Below are 21,597 nucleotides of genomic sequence, written 5' to 3'. Positions count from 1 at the left end.
CTTTGGGCAAGTCACCTAGGATGAGATTTTTAAAGTTATTTAGGTGCCTGGAGATACAGATAGGCTCGCCCTAGGATTTTCAGAAGGGCCTAGCCATTTAACTCCCACTGAAATTCGGTGCATTTAGATGCCTGAATAACTTTAAATAGCTGGCCCTTAGTGTCTCTGTGCCTCAGTTTCCCATATGTAATATGCGGATAACAGCACTTCCCTACCTCACAGAAGTGACGTGCAGATAACACGATGGATAAAAACCTACACTGTTTTCAAAAATAATATAAATCATATATTTAAATAATATATTATTTAAGTTAAATGCATTTTTAAATAAACTTATTTAAAATTAAATTTGAAATTATCACAAAAACGGTTACTATCCTGTCCTGTAACTATTGTTCTTTGAGATGCATTGCACATGTCCACTGCTCTTCAGGTGTGCGTGCACGCAGTGCACCAGAGCCGGAGCTGTTTTTTCCTTAGTCCAGACAGTGCATGCGCCTTCACATGCTCACATTGCCAGCTGATGGTATAAAGAACAGAGCTGCCCCTGGTCCCTCTCAGTTCCTTTTGACTAGATAGACTCCTAGATAGAAGGGAAGGAGAGTGGGCTGAGGCATGGACATGTGCAAAATATCTCAAAGAACAACAGTTACACAACAGGTTAGCAACCGTTTTTTCTTCTTTGAGTGAATGCATGTGTCCATTCCACTTCAGGTGACTCACAAGCATTTAAGACTAGAGGAAGGTTTGGGAGTCTAGCTGAACAACAACTGAAGAACTATTCAACCAAATTTGACATGGTTTCTGGATTGCAAGGCTATAGCATAGTGCTTTGTAAAAGTATGCACCAATGACCACGTTGCAGCTTTACAAATGTCTCTTAGAGGTACCCGAGCCAGAAAAGCCACAGAAGCTGTTAGGGATCCTGTGGAGTGAGCTATAAACCTGCTTGTTGGATGTACTATGGCCATGTCGTAGCACAAACTTATGCAGGATGAAATCCACCATTATATCCTCTGCATAGAAACTGGGAGGCCTTCCATCCCCTCTATAACTGAAACAAACAGCTGGTTAGATCTTCTAAAAGATCTAGCTCTGTTCAAGTAAAACACTAATGCCCTTCTGATATCCAAGGTATGAAGCCTCTCTTCATTCTTATGAGAACATGGCTTAGGAAAAAAGGATGGTTAGTATACGGCTTGATTAAAGTGGAACTTCCAAACTACTCAGTGAAGGACTTTGAATGAGGACATAAATATACTTTGTCCCTACAAAAAAACATGTATGGAGGGTCAGCAACCAGGGCATGTAACTCTGTCACCCTCCCCATGGAGGTAATGGCCACCATTACCATCTACCATCATAGACAGATGTAACAAAGAAGTGATGGCCATTAGCTCAAAAGGCAGACCCATTAGCATTGCCAATACCAAAATGAAGTCCCAGAGACAAGTGGGATCTGCTATTAGAGATGTAAAGCCTGACCAAACCCCTTAAGGGTCTCATGGTTATAAGGTCAGAAAACACTGATCCGCCCCCTGTCGGTGGGAGGAATGCAGAGATAGGAGCCTGATTGTCTTCATAATGGCTCAGGACCTACGAGGTGACTTTGCAGCAGGAAGAACAGTAGAAGATTTTGAAATGGGAGATATACCACAGGGATTCCAAAAAGTCAGTGGGGTGGCACAGGACCCCAGCCATAACTGTTCCATGGGTACAGGTCTCTGGAACATCTTCCAATCAGATAGGTACCAAGCTCTTCCTGCTGGTGGCGATGACTGATGAGGCTTCCTGTCATGGAAAAGTGGTGCATACAAGGTAACCTTGGACTCCAAGTCATATCCAGAGTACTCTGACAGCCACAGTAGTGCTGTGCCACTCTGTGCCAGAGACTGCAAATGTCTGCCAGATGATGCCAGTACTGGGAAGAACATACCAGGTTTACAACTGGATTGAACAGGGCAAGAAAGAGTTGGACTAATGACAGCGGGGAAAGACCTCAGTAAATAAGTCCACATGCTCAAACTACAAATCACTGATGGAAATGAGGGAGTCCTTTATTACACTGATCAATTGCACCAGGTAGTAAAGGCAAATGCACTGCCCTGATGGATCTGCTACAGGAAAAATATCTTCTCTGGCTCTGGTGCACTGGGCACACATACACATGAAATAGAGTGGACATGTGCAATCACACGAAGAAGAGCCTACATTAACTCCTAAACTTATTATAATCTACTAAAATAATGTAAATGGTTTAAATGAAACACAAAAATATTAAGATGTACATGCTTGCTGCCAAGTTTTAAAAAAAGCCACATAACTGAACTGGTACAATCACTGGATCAACACCCGGAAGAAGAGTTTGTTGAAGTGCTAAACAAGCTTTTGACATTAGTCCCTTCTACAAGTGCACAGACAACATTTTCTTTATTTCAGTTTATTCAACTAGTTCAGTTTAATGACTAGTTCGTTCAAAGCTAAGGAACCAGTTGGGAGTTGAAAAAGCAGGAAAGCTTGTTTTCCCTCTTCCAATTGCTATGGAAAAAATGTGAGTGCAAGAGGATAAGATCTACTAGTTCTAAAATCCGAAAGAATATGGTGACCAGAAACTGTCAGTTCAATTCATTTACTAGAAACAATACTTCCTTTGTTTAAGTAAGTCAGTTAGCTTTAAATGCAAAACATGTTTAATACGCTTTTTGATAAGCTTTGTTTTTCTTATGTATCCAGCACTTAAGGTAGTTTTATTTAACAAAAAACTAAAATGCTGCTTTAGTGTATTTTTAATTGAATTTCCTTCCACACAGAGTTTGACACGATTCACCATTTTCTAACATAATAAAAAAATTATAATCTGAATAAAGGTAAATTAAGCTATATAAATCTGCATAGATATAGTGTATTCTCCTAGTTAGCAAGAAGAAATACCAAATTTGGGGTAAAGACTATATTTAGTTGCAAATAAACATGTTTTTAATAGTTACCAATTAATGTGAAATCAACCTTTCTTAAGGAAAATAACTTAAAAGTACCAATGCAACACACAATTAAGACCAATGATTTAAATCCAGATTTCCTGCTTGCTGATCTAAATAATGATTCAAATAGGTGATTTAAATTGCATTGATTTAAACCAATCCCCCCTGGAGGATCAATACATTAAAGATTGCGAGGAACACAGATTCTATGGTAACCAGGGCCACAGAAGTACCTTGGTTAGCCAGAGAATGCCTTGTCATACTAAGTCAAGTGCCTTACAAAAATTTAAGTAAACTGTTAGTGCAGTTCCCGTTAATCAACCAAACATGCAATCTCAACAATAAACTATATCAATTTGTATGACAAGTCCTATTTTTCTATTAAGTCTGTTGACCAGCATTAATTATGCTAACCTCTAAGTCTTCACTGATGGCATCCTATATCCTGCATAGAACAGAAGCACCAGTCATGGACGAGGAGTCCATTGTTGTTGGTTCTGTACCGATGCAGAAATTATATGACAAAATTAGTTAGTAGAGGTTAACCCAGATGTTGCGGACAAACCTCATTGGCAGCATTGGTACAGATGGCATTATTTTGTGGTTAAATGTGTAACTTAATATATGTAATCTACATAATTAAATATTCTCAACATATAATACCTTCAGGATATCCAAGGCAACCAAGCAAATGCAACACAGCCCAGGGAATGTTATGTTGGAACTTTAATTTTTTAATATCTTGACATTTTGTAATTTTAACTTAGCAACCTTAGCATTGCATTAAGTCATGTTTTTGCAGTACACAGGACAATTGTACAGTACACAGGATATTGACAGAGGCACTAGAGGATATGGTAGCAATTTAATGTTTTGACTTTTGTGAGAGTAATTAGTCAAGGCTGTTTCTTTACCACCACCTCCCCCCCCCCCCCCAAAAAAAAACAACCAAAACCCAAAAACCCCTAATAAGAGATACTGAAACTTTTCACCTAAATGATAATCTCTACATTCGTTTTCTTGGAATCCTCGAACAGTCAGAGCATCAGAGGAGATCTCTTCACAAGACTCAGGTAGGGGTTGAATAATATCCAGTCTAGGTCTTGCACAACATTCCATTTCCTGGGAAAAATTCAACCACAAAAATAGGTTATGCAATTTGTCTTCTTTATATCAACTGATGGTCACCTGAGAACAAGATTTAAATACCAACTTCTGCCACTGAGTTTTCCAGAAGGCTACCCATTGTCGACAATAGACATGCCCAAATTGTCAGTATCAGACTTAAATTCCCAGTTCTCTGTAGCTATGAAGTGGTTATGCCCACAAGAAACAAACAGCTGAAATCTTCCTTCACTGTGTTTTGTAGATTTATACAATTATGTCACCATTTGAGAAGAGTGGAGTGAAATTTCTACACTGTGAATGGAGAATGGGGTAGAGACGAGAGTGGAAAAAACTTTCCACAAATATTCATTCAAATTTGAAAGCAAATTTCAATTTAGCCATGTCTCACTACCCTTTCATGTTCACTTTTTGCAAACAGAGTTTCGTGAAAAATGATTTTAGCTCAAATATTCACCAGATATGAACTTCAAATTGTGTGTTCAACTGTAAATTTTGCAGTTCATAATTTGTGTGCTGTTGATTAGTTTTTGTACATAAATCACATGGTAATGTTCCTATTCTTTCTTTGGTTTGCCCTTAAGTTATGTAACCAACACAGAGCAAAATGCACGTCACAAATGACTACACAAATAGAATTTTACATTGTGTTAGGTACATAAGTTATAACTGCATGTTAGTGATTCCACAGCTAAGGCCACACAGAAATTTGCACTTACATCAAAGATTAAAAATTGTTTGGTATGTATGAATAATACACTGTACCTTAACCAAATACACAGCACTCACTCAGAGTAAGGAATTAATTTTCTAGAATTCAAAATTAAATGGATTATCTCAGACTGATTAAACAGATTTTTAAGTGGGCTCTACCACTTGTTTCTGGGGGTGCATCCAACCTCATTTGGTTCCATCTAGCAAATAAAATTCCTGATTTTTGAGATTTGAAAAGTAGCTTACTTCTAGATGATTGCAAAAGTTACTAATGTGTAAATTTGTGATTTAATAGCACTAGTCATATTTCTAATGGCATCATAATGATGGTCACCTAGTATATTTATCAACCAATGGACTTTGAGAATCTGAGTTTTCAGTTAAAAAAATTAACTAGTGGGCTAGATCTTCAGCTGTGTCCAATCCCTGCAGAGACACAGCTCCACGAAGGGGCAGGTTGCAGCAACCTGATTCTGGGCTTAACTGTATACTGGGGCCAGTCCCAGGTTTTTTGTTTTTTTTTTTTATTTCAGTCTAAATTTATCCTTTAAGCATCCAGTCAAAGCAGGAGCATATTAATCTGAAAGTAATCCAGAATTCTTGATACACTGATGAACTCGAGTAATTGGAACATAGCGAGTCTGTTCTGAGTATTTGTGGGTCAAGTGGCATAAAGTTTGGGACTGGACTTTCACGTGTGGTTAGTTATTTTCTGATTTTGGGATCAGGTGAAACTACTGGCTTTACAGCCTTGTATTTTTAATTGTGCCAAGGCCCCAGCACTGTCACTTAAAAAAAAAAGTAGTTATGAATCAAACTCAATAATGGAGTACTTAGTGAAGCTGCTACCTGTGCTCTCCCGTCAGCATAGGTACTCCACATCCCCGAAAGGTGATAGCTGTGTCAATGGGAGAAGCCCTCCTGCTGATGCAGCACTGTCTACATCGGCAGTTCGGTCAGTATAACTGCATTGCTCAGAGGGTGGATTTTCTACACCCCTGAGCAACATATTTATACCAATGCAAGTTTGTAGTGTAGACCAGGGTTAAGAAGTGGTCAGCTGAAGTCACTGGTTCAAATCTAATCCTAGTTTGTAATGACTGAAAGTTATTTGCCAGTCCTGAAATGAGTTGGTGGGCTCATTAGTTCACAACAAACAGAATTCTACAACACGGAGATCATCACTGATGGTAACTGTCACCATTGCTGGCAATCACAGCAGAGAGACCAAACTGATAGGTCCTTGAGACTGAACTACTTTATCCCCCCTTAAAGACATGTCCCTCTCCAGGTCATAGCAGAGGTATATAGGCAGGACAGCAAAAGGAACCTTTCACAGCATTTGCTCACCCTTTGTATGTTTGCTTTGGACAATTAGAGGGGTTCAGTTTTATCAGCTTGGCATCTTTCACAAAAACACAAAATAAATGCAAATACATGCAAAATCTCTCCGCTATGATCTATTATTGCTTGACCTGAAATTCTCTTTCCCTCCCTGTTCCCTGAAGTAGTCAGAATTTCTTTCATCGTTCTCATTTAACTCTTGCTTTATCCCAGCTCTTTTCCAATACTACTTTTTCATTAACAATGACTTCCAATTTCCTTGCTTACTAGCATTTCACTCTCCCATTTCCCTTTTCATTTGTTACCTTGCTTCCTTTCAAAAGGCTCTCTCACATCAGAGGAATTACTTACTATCTCTCTCGGAAGAAGCTGCTGTGGCATTTTTATTTTTTTGCCTTAAAATAAATAAATAAAAAATACTAATCTGACATCCTGCAATAGGGCTAGAAGCTAACCCTATTGATTTCAATAGGTTTGAGCATTAGTTTGAGCCTACAGCACTTCATTGCCTAGCAACATGTGCACCCAGTTGCTTAAGGTTACTATAGCGATGACTGTCTAACGCAGGCACGCTATCAAAGAGATGATCAAGAACATCTGCCACTCTTATATTGGGGCTTCAAGGGCTTTCCTTTCCCCACTTTTTACGGTCTATTCTGAAACAAATATACGAGGCAGGCATGGTTGTTTCCCTCCTGGTAGTGATATTAATTCCAAGTGCTATGTATTTACAAAAATATACAGTGCACAAACCAGATGTCTCAGAGGCGAAGGAAACAATCAACCACTCTTCCAGTAATTTCCACTGCCCCAAATACACTGACTCCTATTGTTAGAGCTGATCAACTTCACTCTCTCATTCCTGAAAATGCACAGTGTCAGCAAGTTGCCCGTCCTTTCAGCTGGATGTATCCTTCATTCCTTCTCATACACAAACACCAGAAAAGATTGAGAGAGAGGCTTTCTTTGTTCCCCCCAAGGAACAAAGGAGACCAGACAGCAGGACCTCTAAAAGGTAAATACACTAGACTTCAACATAACCTCTGTAGACCTTATTTTATATGTCAAGGAAATTGTATCCATTGTTCATTACAGACTCAGCTAATGAAGAATCATTTCACAGATAATCATTGAGTCTAACTTAAACCTGAGGAGGTTTTGCACTCCTGTGCAACTGTAACACCAAAGTAATTACCGTTTTCTCAGAAACCTCCTTTACGTATGAAAGTACAACAAGCTGGTCGCAGAGAGGTGCAAGTCCACTGATGTAGAATTCAGTATCGAACTGGAAAACTGCAACACAGGAAAGACACAGATTTATATAAGAGCATGATCCACTCTCCCAGAAAAACATGGATCTGATTTTCAGAGGTGGCCAGCTGTACATGCTCAGCATCTCAAATAAATCAGGCCCACGGTATATAACAAGCCTACAGTACTCCTTGTTAGACTCACTGGGTGACAGAAGATTGCAACTTGCAAATGAAACTAAATTAAGGGTTAGGAAAAGAAACATTTTTGGGCTCCATCATATGCTATCGCTGTGATTTTTATAAGCAGAATCAAGATTTTTTTTAAAAAAAAAATGTTTGCTGATATTTCCTTCTTTGGCCTGATTTTTAAAACTGAAAATGAATTTCCAAGATCACTCCTGAACCCAGGGGATTTGAATGCTGACTGTAATTGTGCTGGGGGAAGGGGTTGCAAAAAACAGTTGAATGTTTATTTTTAAAAAAAGTTTTGTTTCAGTATACAGTGAACCACATCATATACATCACCTGAAATGGAAATAAATTACATATTTTTTTCTTCTGCTCAGTTTACATTTGTACATTTAACATCAGGGAGCACTTTGCTGCTTTTTCTCTCTTTGATCCTTGCCCACCATATAGGTAACATAAATATACACAGAGAAGATCTGTAAGTGATTGCATTTGGACTAGCAAGGTGCATTTTATATAACCCTATGTGTAGATCCCGGGCACAGTGATTTTCATTTCCATTTTAGAAGAAACTGAGCACAGATAATGAATGTGTTGCCATTAGTTACCACTAATTAAATTAGAAGAAGGAAATGCATTGTAATCTTGAGTGATAAAATAAAAGAAAGCTAAAGAAATGATCGTAAAAGAAATGGGGAGGAAAGAGGGGAAATAATCATCCATTAAGTAAGAAAAACTGGTATGAAATAAGAGTTAAATGTAACATTTGTCTCTAAAGGAATAAGCAAATATACATAAAAAAAATTAACACAGACACTGTGACATCATTGTGGGATGAATGCGTCACATAAGGTTAAACAGTCAATCAACAATATCCCTGGGTAGAATATGCTGACATTTTTAATCCTCTAGGCAATTATTTTGTTCCGTCCTGCAAGATTGACAATGCTGCTGGGAATATATCACATGTTTTGAGTGCTGATTTTAGAGTAGCTGATGTCAGAAACATTATCTACATAATATATCTTGCTCCTGACATTCAATTTAGCATTTAAGGACTGAAAGGAATACTCAAAGCAGAGAGGGAGAACTTGAAGAAGACACAAAATAAAATGGACAAAACGAAAAACGAGGAGGACAGAGGAATATTTATTGACAACTTATCAAATGGTGGCTAAAAAAGATGTCTACTGCTCTGAGAAACATTTAAAGAAGACTGAGGATTCAATTTGGGGGAAGAACATGGCGCTTAGTGACATCTTTAGAAAGAGCCTGGGTAGAACATTCTAAATAATCTAATTTCCATTGACTTTCAAATGGGACTACAGTTCCTAAATCAATTTGGCACTTTTGAAAACTTTACCCTATTTGTCCACCTAGCTGTGAAGATGGGATAAACCAAAACAGCAGTTGGGCAAGATGAAACAGAATGTTGCAGTAAGTTTTGTTCTCAGAGTTTAATTTTTCTGGTTTCAAGATCAGCTTCTCTATAGCTCATCCTCCTCAAGAGACCTTGTTGAAATACAATGCTATAGTTCTCTTGCTACAGCCTTGAACAAAGAACATCTAGTACAAATGCTTCTTGTTTATCTGATAAAAGACTTTGAAACAGCTAATCAAAAGGCTTTTATTGAACAGATTACAAACGTTATAGCCATACAGAACACAAGGTACATAGTGAGCCAAATTAACCTAACCTTACAGGTAGTTTGTTATGAGAGAAAGAACCACCCAACGAATAGCTATTCAAGAATTGTTATTAATTTGAACAAGATCATGAAACTATTAAACCAAAACAAGCATCTATATGCATTATGAGACCACATCCAAGTAAAACGTATTTATGATTAAGGCTTACAGGAACCAAGATGCAAGACACACTGATTCAGATCAGTTCAGCTCTATGTTAGTCTGTCAAAAAAAAAAAATACTGAAAAGTGAAAAGCAGGCTGAAATCCTTGATCTTGTCCATTTAAAAAAAAAGGCTAATGCAATGAGGTGACAAGATACTGTGCTGCATCTTTTACCAAATTAATCACATAAAACTGGTTTAAGTGCATAACTGTTAATATTTCACGTTTTAAATATGCACAACAATGCTGTAGACCAGTGGTTCCCAAACTTGTTCCGCCGCTTGTGCAGGGAAAGCCCCTGGCGGGCTTCCAGCAGCTCCCATTGGCCTGGAGCAGCGAACCGCGGCCACTGGGAGCCGCGATCGGCCAAACCTGTGGACACGGCAGGTAAACAAACTGGCCCGGCCCGCCAGGGGCTTTCCCTGCACAAGCGGCGGAACAAGTTTGGGAATCGCTGCTGTAGACAAAAACTAAAACCAAAATGCTTGTTTCACTTATTTAGTTGCACATAGTTTCCCTTGTTATGCTACAGGCATATTGGATGAAATCCTGACCCCAAAGAGTCAATGAGATTTTTGCCATTGATTTCAATGGAGTCAGGATTTTACTCATCATCTACTAAGATGAGAAAGCAGAAGACTAAACTAAACTGGCATAGGGAATTAACTCACAACCTAACCTTCCCATATCTTAACTTTGGGGGGAACTGATATAGGAGAGCACAGAATGTCTCCAGTCTTTCCTATGTTACAGGTTCGAGGATGGTCTTCAACTATTAGCACATTTTCTGCCTAGACTATGTAAGCAATACAAAATAGGTCACAAAATATCACATGCTGATCTGAGCTGTTTTCAGATTCATACAATTGCATCCAACAGAAAATAAAAGTGATCATTTAGTCATAGTGGGTAAATTCAACCTTGTATAGAGGGGCCAGCAAAAGACCTATGCACCACTTCAGTGTCTCTCAAGCTCTCTTTTGAGGGCTTAAGTGATGTACACTTGATGTGCTATCATCTGCACAGGGTTGAATTTTACCAAGAAAAAGTTAACATCCATTCTTTTAGGCACATTGCTAAAAGTGCCTAAAATCTTGAAATATAAGCATTAAGTAAAATAAAAAATATGTATGTGATCTTGTAACATTAATGTTTGTGATTGGAAAGACCCATTTCTAAGATCCTGCCTGGACATTTTAAGTATTTCAATATTTACAGTAAGCTCTCTTTCTTTCATTATCCACCTAAAGGTTAGCTAATTTCTTTGTATTATTTTTGTAAAGTGATAGTATCTCAAGGACGGAAGCATTTCCAGCCAGCAGGGAACCTGAACAGAAGAAACTACCAGACATTTCTAGGTTAAAAGATGTCAATTGTGATTCAAAATTAGGAAGGAAATGAAACTAGTTTTTAACAGTACATGAGAGGCCATGCATCAGAAAGCAAGGGCTCAACAGGAACTCTGCCTTTTTGTGCAAGTACAGTGAAATAGTCAACATGGGAATCCTATATTTGTACTCAAAGGCAGCAGTGTGCCTCTACAGTTCACTGTAATTCTTCTCCTGAAATTACATCATGTCCTACATGAGCAATAAAGTGACTACCTACTAACTGAGAATGCATTCAAATGACATTCTAATAAAACATTATTTTACTTGAGTTTCCATAGGAGGAGCACTTTATAGGATATAACTGATACCAAATGTCAGATTCTGTGTGTATCCCAGACTTGGCATCAGTACAAGATTTTGCACAGGATACACAAGATAGGTTTTCCACTTGGAGCTCACAACCTCAAGGAGAGTTACAAACTGGTTCCATGGCTCACAACCAACACATGGGTAGATTGGGAGAGAAGGTGGTCTCAAAACTTTCTGTTGTAACATGGGAAGGTTCAGAACTAGTGGGGCTAGATAAAAAAAAATCACCAATCAACCACTCCTGACCTGGCCGGAAAGACACAAACCGAAGGATTAAGTATTTTCACTACTTTGATGTAGAATATGATTTCATTAGCTAGGGTTAGGGCTGGTTAGTACCTGTCAACACTGAATTAGATGGGTGTGATCAGAAAGCAAGAAATATTATGCTAGATAAAGCTGGGGCTCTGTTAAACCCTTCATGATTAACAGCTGTCACCTTACTGGATACGGATGTAGAGTGGAATCAAACGGAAAACTTGCTCTTAAAACAAAACACTCATCATTACTTATTACAGACTCTCAAATTAGAAATGGAAGAGAACAATTAGGTCATCTAGTCCATCACCTTGGCAGTGCAAGATGGTCCCTATGTTAAAAAATGTAGTGCATAGTGTAATGTCAGCAGCATTAAGACTGGCTGTATAACTGTACTACCCAGAATACATAGCATTTATGCAACATTTACATCACTTTCATAGAACTAAGCAAATCCTTATCTATGTCTTCCCCAATACTCCCGAGTACTTTACTTTGTGAAATGTAGCAACATATTGTACTACTGCCGAAAACATCCCATCACTTTTTATTATTTCACAGCAATTAAGTCATCAATGGGAACATTTCCCACCATTTACAGCATATATTTCTCCAGACAGAGGCCTATAGTTAGGGCCCTACCAAATTCATTGCCATGAAAAACCTCATGGATTGTGATATCTCATAGAATATCAGGGTTGGAAGGGACCTCAGGAGGTCATCTAGTCCAACCCCCTGCTCAAAGCAGGACCGATCCCTGACTAAATCATCCCAGCCAGGGCTTTGTCAAGCCTGACCTTAAAAATTTCTAGGGAAGGAGATTCCACCACCTCCCTAGGTAACGCATTCCAGTGTTTCACCACCCTTCTAGTGAAAAAGTTTTTCCTAATATCCGACCTAAATCTCTCCCACTGCAACTTGAGACCATTACTCCTTGTTCTGTCATCTGCTACCACTGAGAACAGTCTAGAGCCATCCTCTTTGGAACCCCCTTTCAGATAGTTGAAAGCAGCTATCAAATCCCCCCTCATTCTTCTCTTCTGAAGACTAAACATCCCCAGTTCCCTCAGCCTCTCCTCATAAGTCATGTGTTCCAGTCCCCTAATCATTTTTGTTGCCCTCCGCTGAACTCTTTCCAATTTTTCCACATCCTTCTTGTAGTGTGGGGCCCAAAACTGGACACAGTACTCCAGGTGAGGCCTCACCAATGTCGAACAGAGGGGAACGATCACGTCACTCGATCTGCTGGCAATGCCCCTACTTATACATCCCAAAATGCCATTGGCCTTCTTGGCAACAAGGGCACACTGTTGACTCATATCCAGCTTCTTGTCCACTGTAACCCCTAGGTCCTTTTCTGCAGAACTGCTGCCGAGCCATTCGGTCTCTAGTCTGTAGCGGTGCATTGGATTCTTCCGTCCTAAGTGCAGGATGTCCTTGTTGAACCTCAGATTTCTTTTGGCCCAATCCTCCAACTTGTCTAGGTCCCTCTGTATCCTATCCCTACCCTCCAACATATCTACCACTCCTCCCAGTTTAGTGTCATCTGCAAACTTGCTGAGGGTGCAATCCACACCATCCTCCAGATCATTTATGAAGATATTGAACAAAACCGGCCCCAGGACCGACCCTTGGGGCACTCCACTTGATACTGGCTGCCAACTAGACATGGAGCCATTGATCACTACCAGTTGAGCCCGACAATCTAGCCAGCTTTCTATCCACCTTATATTCCATTCATCCATAGTCCATGCTTCTTTAACTTCCTGGCAAGAATACTGTGGGAGACCGTGTCAAAAGCTTTGCTAAAGTCAAGGAACAACACGTCCACCGCTTTCCCCTCATCCACAGAGCCAGTTATCTCGTCACAGAAGGCAATTAGATTAGTCAGGCATCTGGTCTTTTGTGTTCTTTTACCCCTATACTACACAGATTTCAAGGGGGAAACCAGTGTTTCTCAAATTGGGGGCCCTGACCCAAAAGGGAGTTACATGGGAGGGGGGAATGGCAAGGATATTTTAGGGGGGTTGTGGTATTGCCACCCTTACTTATGCGCTGCTGTTAGAGCTGGGTGGCTGAAGAGCAGCAGCTGTTAGCTGGGCGCCCAGCTCTGAAGGCAGCACCCCCCCAGCAGCAGCGCAGAAGTAAGGGTAGCAGTAACCTTACCTCCCGCTACAATAACCTTGTGACACCTGCCCCCCTCGGCAAACTCCTACAATTACAACAATGTGAAATTTCAGATTTAAATAGCTAAAATCATGAAATTCATGGTTTTTAAAAAATGCTATGACCATGAATTTGGTAGGGCCCTACATACAGTCTTCAAGGAAATCACATAGAATCCTTGTCATCTTTTAACAACAGATTGACAGAATTTTAGAAGCTAAAAATATTGATGGCCTCAAAGGTGACCTTTCCTTCACAAAAGTACATTGAATGGGAAAATTGTGTGTATGCAAAATTACAAATAGGCAACTTCAGCAACCAACAGGGGAGGAATATGGCAGCCTTCAGATCACAGTATTAGCCTCACTTATTTCATCAGGCATTTTGCTAATTGTGAATATGGCCTTTTTTGTCATCATGTGAGGCTAAAGGGGTAATAGCAGTCTGAGTCAATGTGGGTTTACTATATGGGTAGTATGATGTTTTGTCTGTTAGATTATTTATTTATTTTTAGGACTTAAGATGTGCAGGGGTCTCTGATTAAATGTTTACATAAATAAATATATAAAGAAGTTGGCATTTAACCACTGGTGACAATTTTCTGCTGATTGTGGACGCTAATAAGATTTTTTTTTTTTAAAGTTCTTACAATGCTAGAGTACAGTATCTCTATGAGCCAAACTGAAATATTCAGCATCTTCTTCCAAAAACCAAATTGGTTGTCACGATGTCCACTTCAATCAAAATCCAAAATCTGACTTTCCAGTGGCTGAAATTCATCAGCAGCAATTTCACTAGGAAACGTGTATGGATTGATCTGTAGTTCTGTGACCATTCCCTGGGACACAAAGGTGCGCTGGGGAGCACATCCACTATACATGCAATTTTACACCAGTTAGCAGTCTACCTTAAGTATTTTCTACTTGGAAATAACGAGTGTCTGGAGGTGTTATAGTTGGTTAGAAGCTGGACTTTGAATAAGTCCCCTGGGGTGAAAGTCTGGCCATCATGAAGTCTTTAGGAGCTCTGCCACTGACTACAAGGGGCCAGGATTTCATCTTACATTTTACTCCAATACAATAACTCCAACTATACATACAATATGATGGGGGCTAATTTAGCTACAGCTAATCAGGAAAGAGATCTTGGAGTCATCGTGGATAGTTCTCTGAAGACGTCCATGCAGCATGCAGTGGCAGTGGCAGTCAAAAAAGCAAACAGGATGTTAGGAATCATTAAAAAAGGGATAGAGAATAAGACGGAGAATATCTTATTGCTCTTATATAAATCCATGGTACGCCCACATCTTGAATACTGCGTACAGATGTGGTCTCCCCATCTCAAAAAAGATAGGCGGGCATTAGAAAAGGTTCAGAGAAGGGCAACTAAAATGATTAGGGGTTTGGAAGAGATTAGAGAGGCTAGGACTTTTCAGCTTGGAAAAGAGGAGACTAAGGGGGGATATGATAGAGGTCTATAAAATCATGAGTGGTGTGGAGAAAGTGAATAAGGAAAAGTTATTTACTTGTTCCCATAATATAAGAACTAGGGGCCACCAAATGAAATTAATAGGCAGCAGGTTTAAAACAAATAAAAGGAAGTTCTTCACACAGCGCATAGTCAACCTGTGGAACTCCTTGCCTGAGGAGGTTGAGAAGGCTAGTTCTATAACAGGGTTTAAAAGAGAACTAGATAAATTCATGGAGGTTAAGTCCATTAATGGCTATTAGCCAGGATCGGTAAGGAATGGTTTGTGAAATGCTGTGTGATCTTTGGTGAAAGGCATTATGTAAGTGGAAAATATTAATTATTTCCTACCCTTTAGAATAAGATTCTCATATTGCTTTTTAGGTTTTCGCTGAGGAAAGGATCCCTATTCAGGTCAGTGCATAAGCACATGCTCAACTTTATGCATATTTAGAGGAATTAAGCAAGTGCTTAAGTTCTTTCCTGAACTGCAGCCTTAGCATGCGGATCAATCTATATTTTTATGTATATACTAAAAATCTAAATTAGCGTTAAAGTTTTTTTTTTAAATAAAAAAAGTAATGCAGATGCAAACAACAGGAATGGCTTAGTGAAGTATAACAAACAGCAAGAACTCTGAAATCAGATGGAGTAAGCACAGATATCAAAAATTCTTTTAAAATATCACAGTGGTCTTTAGTCTAAGTTAAACTTGTAATTCAATACCAATACTTTCTAATCAATATGGTACTTCACTGTGGTAGTTGACAGAGCTGAACTGATACAATCAACTCATCTAACAAACTGTTACCCTGGCAGCAACATTTGTGGAGTTTATGTAAGAACCATGCAAGCAGGGAATTGTAGCATAAAAAAGAAAAAAGACAAAAAAGGTAAAATTATTACAACATCATTGCTACTAGACTGAAAGATACCAAGTTACTGCTGTAACATATGCCTTAACATCTGAACCCTGTCCAGATATTTGATTTAATTTCTCTTAGGCATAAACAAGGCATCAGCATTTTAAAAAAAGTACAGTTAGAACAGTTTAGTATAATTTTTCTCTCATGGCATGGGATAGCCTGGTTTAGAAGCAAGATAGATGCCACATTTAATTTCCTGACTGTACTACCACAAGGAAACAAACCATCACAGAATGAGATGGCGAGAGAGAACTTGCTTTATAATACTTGGCACCTTTTCTTTCCAACGTAAAATTTAAGGAGCAGGAGTTGTTCAGTTTCCTATTCACCAAGCTGTAAGCCACTGTAAAATGTTTATACTCTCTTGATGCCAATACAGTCTGTACTGTTATAAACACATGAACTTATGATGCACTAGGAACATGACTCTAGAGTGGTGCAAATCTGAGCACTCTTAACCTTCAAGGAGGAACTGTTATCTGTCCTATAAGTATCTTGAAGAGCAAAGATCCAAGTGTGATGCTTCACAGTCCACCTCTGGGATTCATTCATTATGTGAAGTTTGGAAAAAAACAAAAAAAACCTCAAAGCCTCAACATGATAACAGTTATTGTCTTTGGTTGTTTGATTTTTTACAAAGTTAAGATGCCCGGATGTTATGATGAAACTTGTCATTCAGCCACTGGTGGTAGTTTCTTGCTCACTGAATTTCATTTGCTTTAAGTTTTGTACATTAAATGCACATACAGTAAGAGTACAGTATCTTACTTGACATACTAATGTTTTCTGCCAAAAACCATACTGGTTGCTGTGCTGTCCACTGAGATTACCAGATCTCATTATCTAATACCTCAAAGTAAAGTTTAAACTACAGTAAAACTGAAACTGATGCCACTGTATGATACAAAGTTCTTTAGAAAGATCTTCTAAAAGGTATCAAAAGCTATTGTAATCTCTATTGAGACTTGAACAAATGATGCTCCCCAACCTTATGCCCATATTTTAAGAGTGCTGTTCAGAGCATTCAGCAGAGCTGTCTCAGTGCTGTGACCTGAAACCAGAAAGGAAAATCTCAAGCAGATTCTTAACAGGTAAGTGAGATAAAACACTGATCCTCAAATATACACTGAAGACACGGGGCTGAAAGAGGTAAGATTAAGAAGTTCCCTCCACAAAAATCGCTAGCCTTCAGACATGTGTCTATGCAATTTGATAAAGCCTTACATTTTTTTTTTTAAAACGAAGTTCCACACAGAGTCCAATAAGGTCAACTACCTGTGTATGTATTAGAGTCTCTCCTGAAAAACTAAAAGCTGTTTTTGATCACTTATTATATAAATCATCCCATTTTATTATTTTCTAAAGGGGAAACCCAACAAGCTTTTGGGTACTGAAAAATGCAGATGACCTGAGAGTGGAACAGAAGGCTAAACTTCTCCTTCTACTTATGATTCTCTCATAAATTATATAGTTCTCCATTCAGATGATTCTGTAGGAAAAACAGAACAGTGCTCAATAAACGTATTTTGTAATCCACTTAATTTTCAGGTATTCCTTCCTCTCAAAATATCCAAACTTCTTGCATGTCCAGATGGAGACTGAGGATCATCCCAGTTAATTTTCAGATTTTTTCCTATGGATCTAGCCCAATCAGTACTAGTCACTAAATACAGTAATTTATGAAATTATGACATTTGCCTGAAATCACTATCAAAATGAATAGTATAAATTTATTTCCTGTGGAATCACTTGATTCAGTGTCCTGAAGTTAGACAACAGAGAGCGAAATCCTGCCCGATGGAAATCAATAGGAATTTTACTATTTTCAAACAGGACCTGGCTGGAAACCAATTTTGTATGGCAACCAATTTTGTCTAATCCCATGTCCTCATAACAGAGGACCAGGTAAGAGCAGAGGTTCTCAAAGTGTGGTCCATGCACTGCTTCCACGTACCCACAGAGTTGTTTTCATTACAATGGGGTGAGAGCTTTCACTCTTTCAAGAGGTTATGCTTCCTGCTAGTCACAGTCCAGAATAGGAATATCTTCCAGGGACTCTGGGGGCTTTTTATTTTTTAATTAAACAAAACAACCCCTCCCACAACCTGCTTTGTACCCTGCTTCTTGTATCTGTTTGTCAGGGGTTTTTTCCCCTGTATATTCAATGGTGACCAAAGTTACACACATGACCAGAACTGAAAGGATAGCAAAAACCAGGGAGGCAAAGCAAACTACAAGGAAACCTGACATTGGAGCAGTAGAGGCTGCACAACACCATGCCCAAGAGAGAGAAAATGGAGGGAAGGTGGTGAGCAAGGCAATCAAGCAGCACATAGTTACTTGAGAAGATGTGGGATTGGGAAGTTAGGAGCTATGGCACAAACAATCTCTGTTTTAAGAAAAGGGCCACAACACGAAGAAGTTTCAGACTCATGAGCGTCTCAAGACAGAATTAGGCAAACTTCACAGATTAAAAAGAAGGATGACTTTGTGTTATTTCAAATTGCTACCTCTGAATGAGCCACGGATTCATTCTGAAATGAGAAAACAAGCCTTCCAAAATTATGTAATATTGAAATTTAGCTGTGAAAACCTTTTCTGTTATTTTTAAAAAGAGAGAGTTTGTGGGGTCATACTTATTTCTACATAGCGGCTGGGCAGGTCTCGCATTTCACTGGCGTGCCGCTCCTTTACCAAACATATCTAGAAAACAAAGAGATTTTATTCAATACTATTCATCGCAAACTATTTTGCATTCTGAAACACTTAGAGACATATGCATTATTAGAGTTTTAGCATAGCCTGGGCTTTGCATTGCTGTAAGCTGGGCAATTACTATTTACCATTATCATTTAGAAGGAGACCATTAAAAACTGATGGAGCTGCAGGAAAGTGCTACTGTAACCCATAGTCACACAAATAAACGTTGGAGGAGGAAGGAAAAATGACAATTTAAAATCTGGTTACTGTGGTTCGTATATATTAGTAACTATGGGCTTGGTTTCTGTGTCACATCCTTCTTCCATTGAGTGATTCCTCAAGCTTTTCAATGGAACTAAAGTACTGCTCATTCTGAGTAAGTGTGGCAGAACCAGGCCCTGTACATTTGTTTAGCTGATTTACAAAGCACTCTTGGTCTAGGTGTATGAATGTTATGAAACTGATACAACTTGCAAATGTATAAAAACAGCTGCAAAACTTTTAAACAAACCTCATAGTATAGAAAACTCTTCCAAGATTTAAATGTCACAAAAAAGCTTTTCTTTTTTTTAAAAAAAAAAGATGTTTCCCATCTCATTATATCCTCCCCCATACCATTTGTTCAGACCAGCCATTTTTAAAATTTCCCACTGAGCACTAATGTAGCAGTCTGTTATTAGAAAGCATCTAACATTCTTGTAACAAATTTATCAGGCACGAGTCTCAGCAAATAATACACGCCTCCAGTGCATGTGTTTAAAATGCCAGCTCCCTGCTAAAACAGGATTGAAAGAAAAATATTCCTCTCCATTTCCATGGCTGAAGGAAATTGTGTATCCATTTCAGCAGTCACAAAAACCCTACCTCATGACAAGCTGTTCTTGCTTATGCTAATAAAAATAAATGAATTTGACAACTCTCTAGGTGCTTTCAAAAGAGGTAATCTCTTGAAGGCACAGAAAAGAAAAAACTCCCCGGGGATTACACACACCATATGTGCAGAGAAATCTGTCTGACCATTGGGTGTCTGTCATTACTCCTCCTCATGAGGGTCAGCCCAATGATATTTCTACGGCAGCAGGAGTTCTGCACACAGTTGTCAAACCAAATTCCATTCTTTTCAATTGTCTTTGCTTTTCAAAACTAATCCTTTGTTTTTCTATCTGTGATAACAGCAAGCATTTATTACAAGGGCAGGTAATTATACCTTTACTGAAGTTCCCCAGCCAATAATCAGTGTTAAATTATCCTTCCAGCAAAGGCTGCAGGGATACATATCTGGGCGAAGGCTTATATCATCACGAGGCACATTGGTAATTCTTTGCTTGGAGATCACGTCAAGTATCTTCACACCCTGGAAGTTAAATACAATCCAATCTTACTTACTATGCCATCTCTCCTACAAACTGCATCTCAAAACATTGTGGTGTTCGGCGTTACATGACAGCATGTTCAGTCTATAGTATAAGTTACAGCAAACAGCTGTGTCGAAAGAATGTATGGCAGAAAAATATAAGTGTTCAATATTAAGACCAATATAACCTAGGAGAAGAGAAATTCAAGAGATACAAGCAAGGGAGACATATTTTAACCCATTTAATAAGTGATAGGATAGGATATAGAGACACAGTAAAGAGGAAGAGAAAAAGCACCAGATAGCAACATCTGAGACAGAAGGAGCTCCAGAGCAGAAGGATCTTGTGAAATTGTGGGAAGGAACAGAGAGAAGGCAGGGGCTGGATGTGCAGATGGAGTGAGGAGACAAAAAAAAGAAGAGCATCAGCATGTCTGAAGTAGAAGACAATGTTTTTTAAAGCAAACTAAACTCAAAATTAAAAGAAAACAATCAAAAGAAATAGAAAGTGCATAGTAGAAAGCTGCAGTGTTTCTTTTATTAAGTTTGCTAGCAATTACCCACTCCAGAAGGAGGAGCCTGGTGAGGTTTGCAGATTTGTCAGAACATTTTTGGGGAGAGAATGACCAGATACAGGTAAAAGATTCTATCAGTTGAGCCTCTCCACAGCTGTTCACTTACAGCCAAGGAGGAGTCTCCACGGAGGTTAATGCTGTTTTAAGCAGCACTACCTCTCCCAATGAGATCTCTTTGGGTTTATGTGCAGACAGAGCAGAAGATGATGCTACAAAGGATGGCCAATCCCCTGCTCCAGCATCTCTAAAACCAGTCCCACCTTCAAAATCTTGCTGAGCTGTGTTGGGGAGCATTAAAAATTCCCTAGCATGTGTTAACATAGAAACAGAACCACTTAGTGCACCGCATGCTAATGCAGGCTAACATTTACACCCCTCTGGTGCAGACTAAAGCATTGTGTAGACAAGTCCTTAGTCTTTTAGCTCAAACTGAAAAGGCTCATGTTTTTAGCTTTGGAGGTTCCCAGTAGATACACCCTGTGTCCCTTAACTGTAAGCCCTGTAACTAGCTCATGCTGTCTGTGGCTCAAGCACAGAGGGGAACAAACAACAAACATGTCTTATGGCAGAATCAGGCCTTACAATTATAGATTCAATCCGATGGCTATTTCAGAATAGCAGAAGCCCAAAAGATTTGTACACAACATGTCAAAAGGAACTTGAGGAGAGAATAAGACCAACATAGCTAAATGGTAACAGACAGACAGTTATGAGGACACAAAAGGCATTCTTTAAAGTGGTCTCAACAGTACGGAACACTAACTGCACTGGATAAGGAGTACATTAGAAATTAAAAAGGCTGAGAGAAAAACAAAGGGTCAAGAGTCAAATATATTAATCTTCTGGGGGGCAAGCATCATTTCACTTTCAACATAAGAAAAAGCCTGGCTGTGACTTTTTTGTCTCTGACAGACGGCTTTCAGCATGTTATTAGTATTCCATGTTCCTATGTGGTACTCTCTAGAGACACCTCTCTTCAACTGTCATATCTA

General features: G+C 39.0%; 1 protein-coding gene across 8 annotated transcripts in view; it reads right to left on the bottom strand.

Annotated features, from left to right (window-relative positions):
- VPS41 (VPS41 subunit of HOPS complex) overlaps window positions 1–21,597 on the bottom strand; it is a 176,571-nt gene that overhangs the window by 66,006 nt on the left and 88,968 nt on the right. For all 8 annotated transcript variants that reach the window (XM_048839148.2, XM_048839147.2, XM_048839149.2 and 5 more), the window contains 4 exons: window positions 19,884–20,030; window positions 18,613–18,679; window positions 7,360–7,457; window positions 3,974–4,103 (listed from right to left, as the gene is read on the bottom strand). In XM_048839148.2, coding sequence (XP_048695105.1) covers window positions 3,974–4,103; window positions 7,360–7,457; window positions 18,613–18,679; window positions 19,884–20,030 — 442 coding nt within the window. The remainder of the gene's footprint in view (window positions 1–3,973; window positions 4,104–7,359; window positions 7,458–18,612; window positions 18,680–19,883; window positions 20,031–21,597) is intronic.

Source organism: Caretta caretta, chromosome 2, assembly GCF_965140235.1.
Source record: "Caretta caretta isolate rCarCar2 chromosome 2, rCarCar1.hap1, whole genome shotgun sequence".
In the NCBI taxonomy this organism is placed as follows: domain Eukaryota; kingdom Metazoa; phylum Chordata; order Testudines; family Cheloniidae; genus Caretta; species Caretta caretta.
This window is presented reverse-complemented; position numbering and strand designations above follow the sequence as displayed.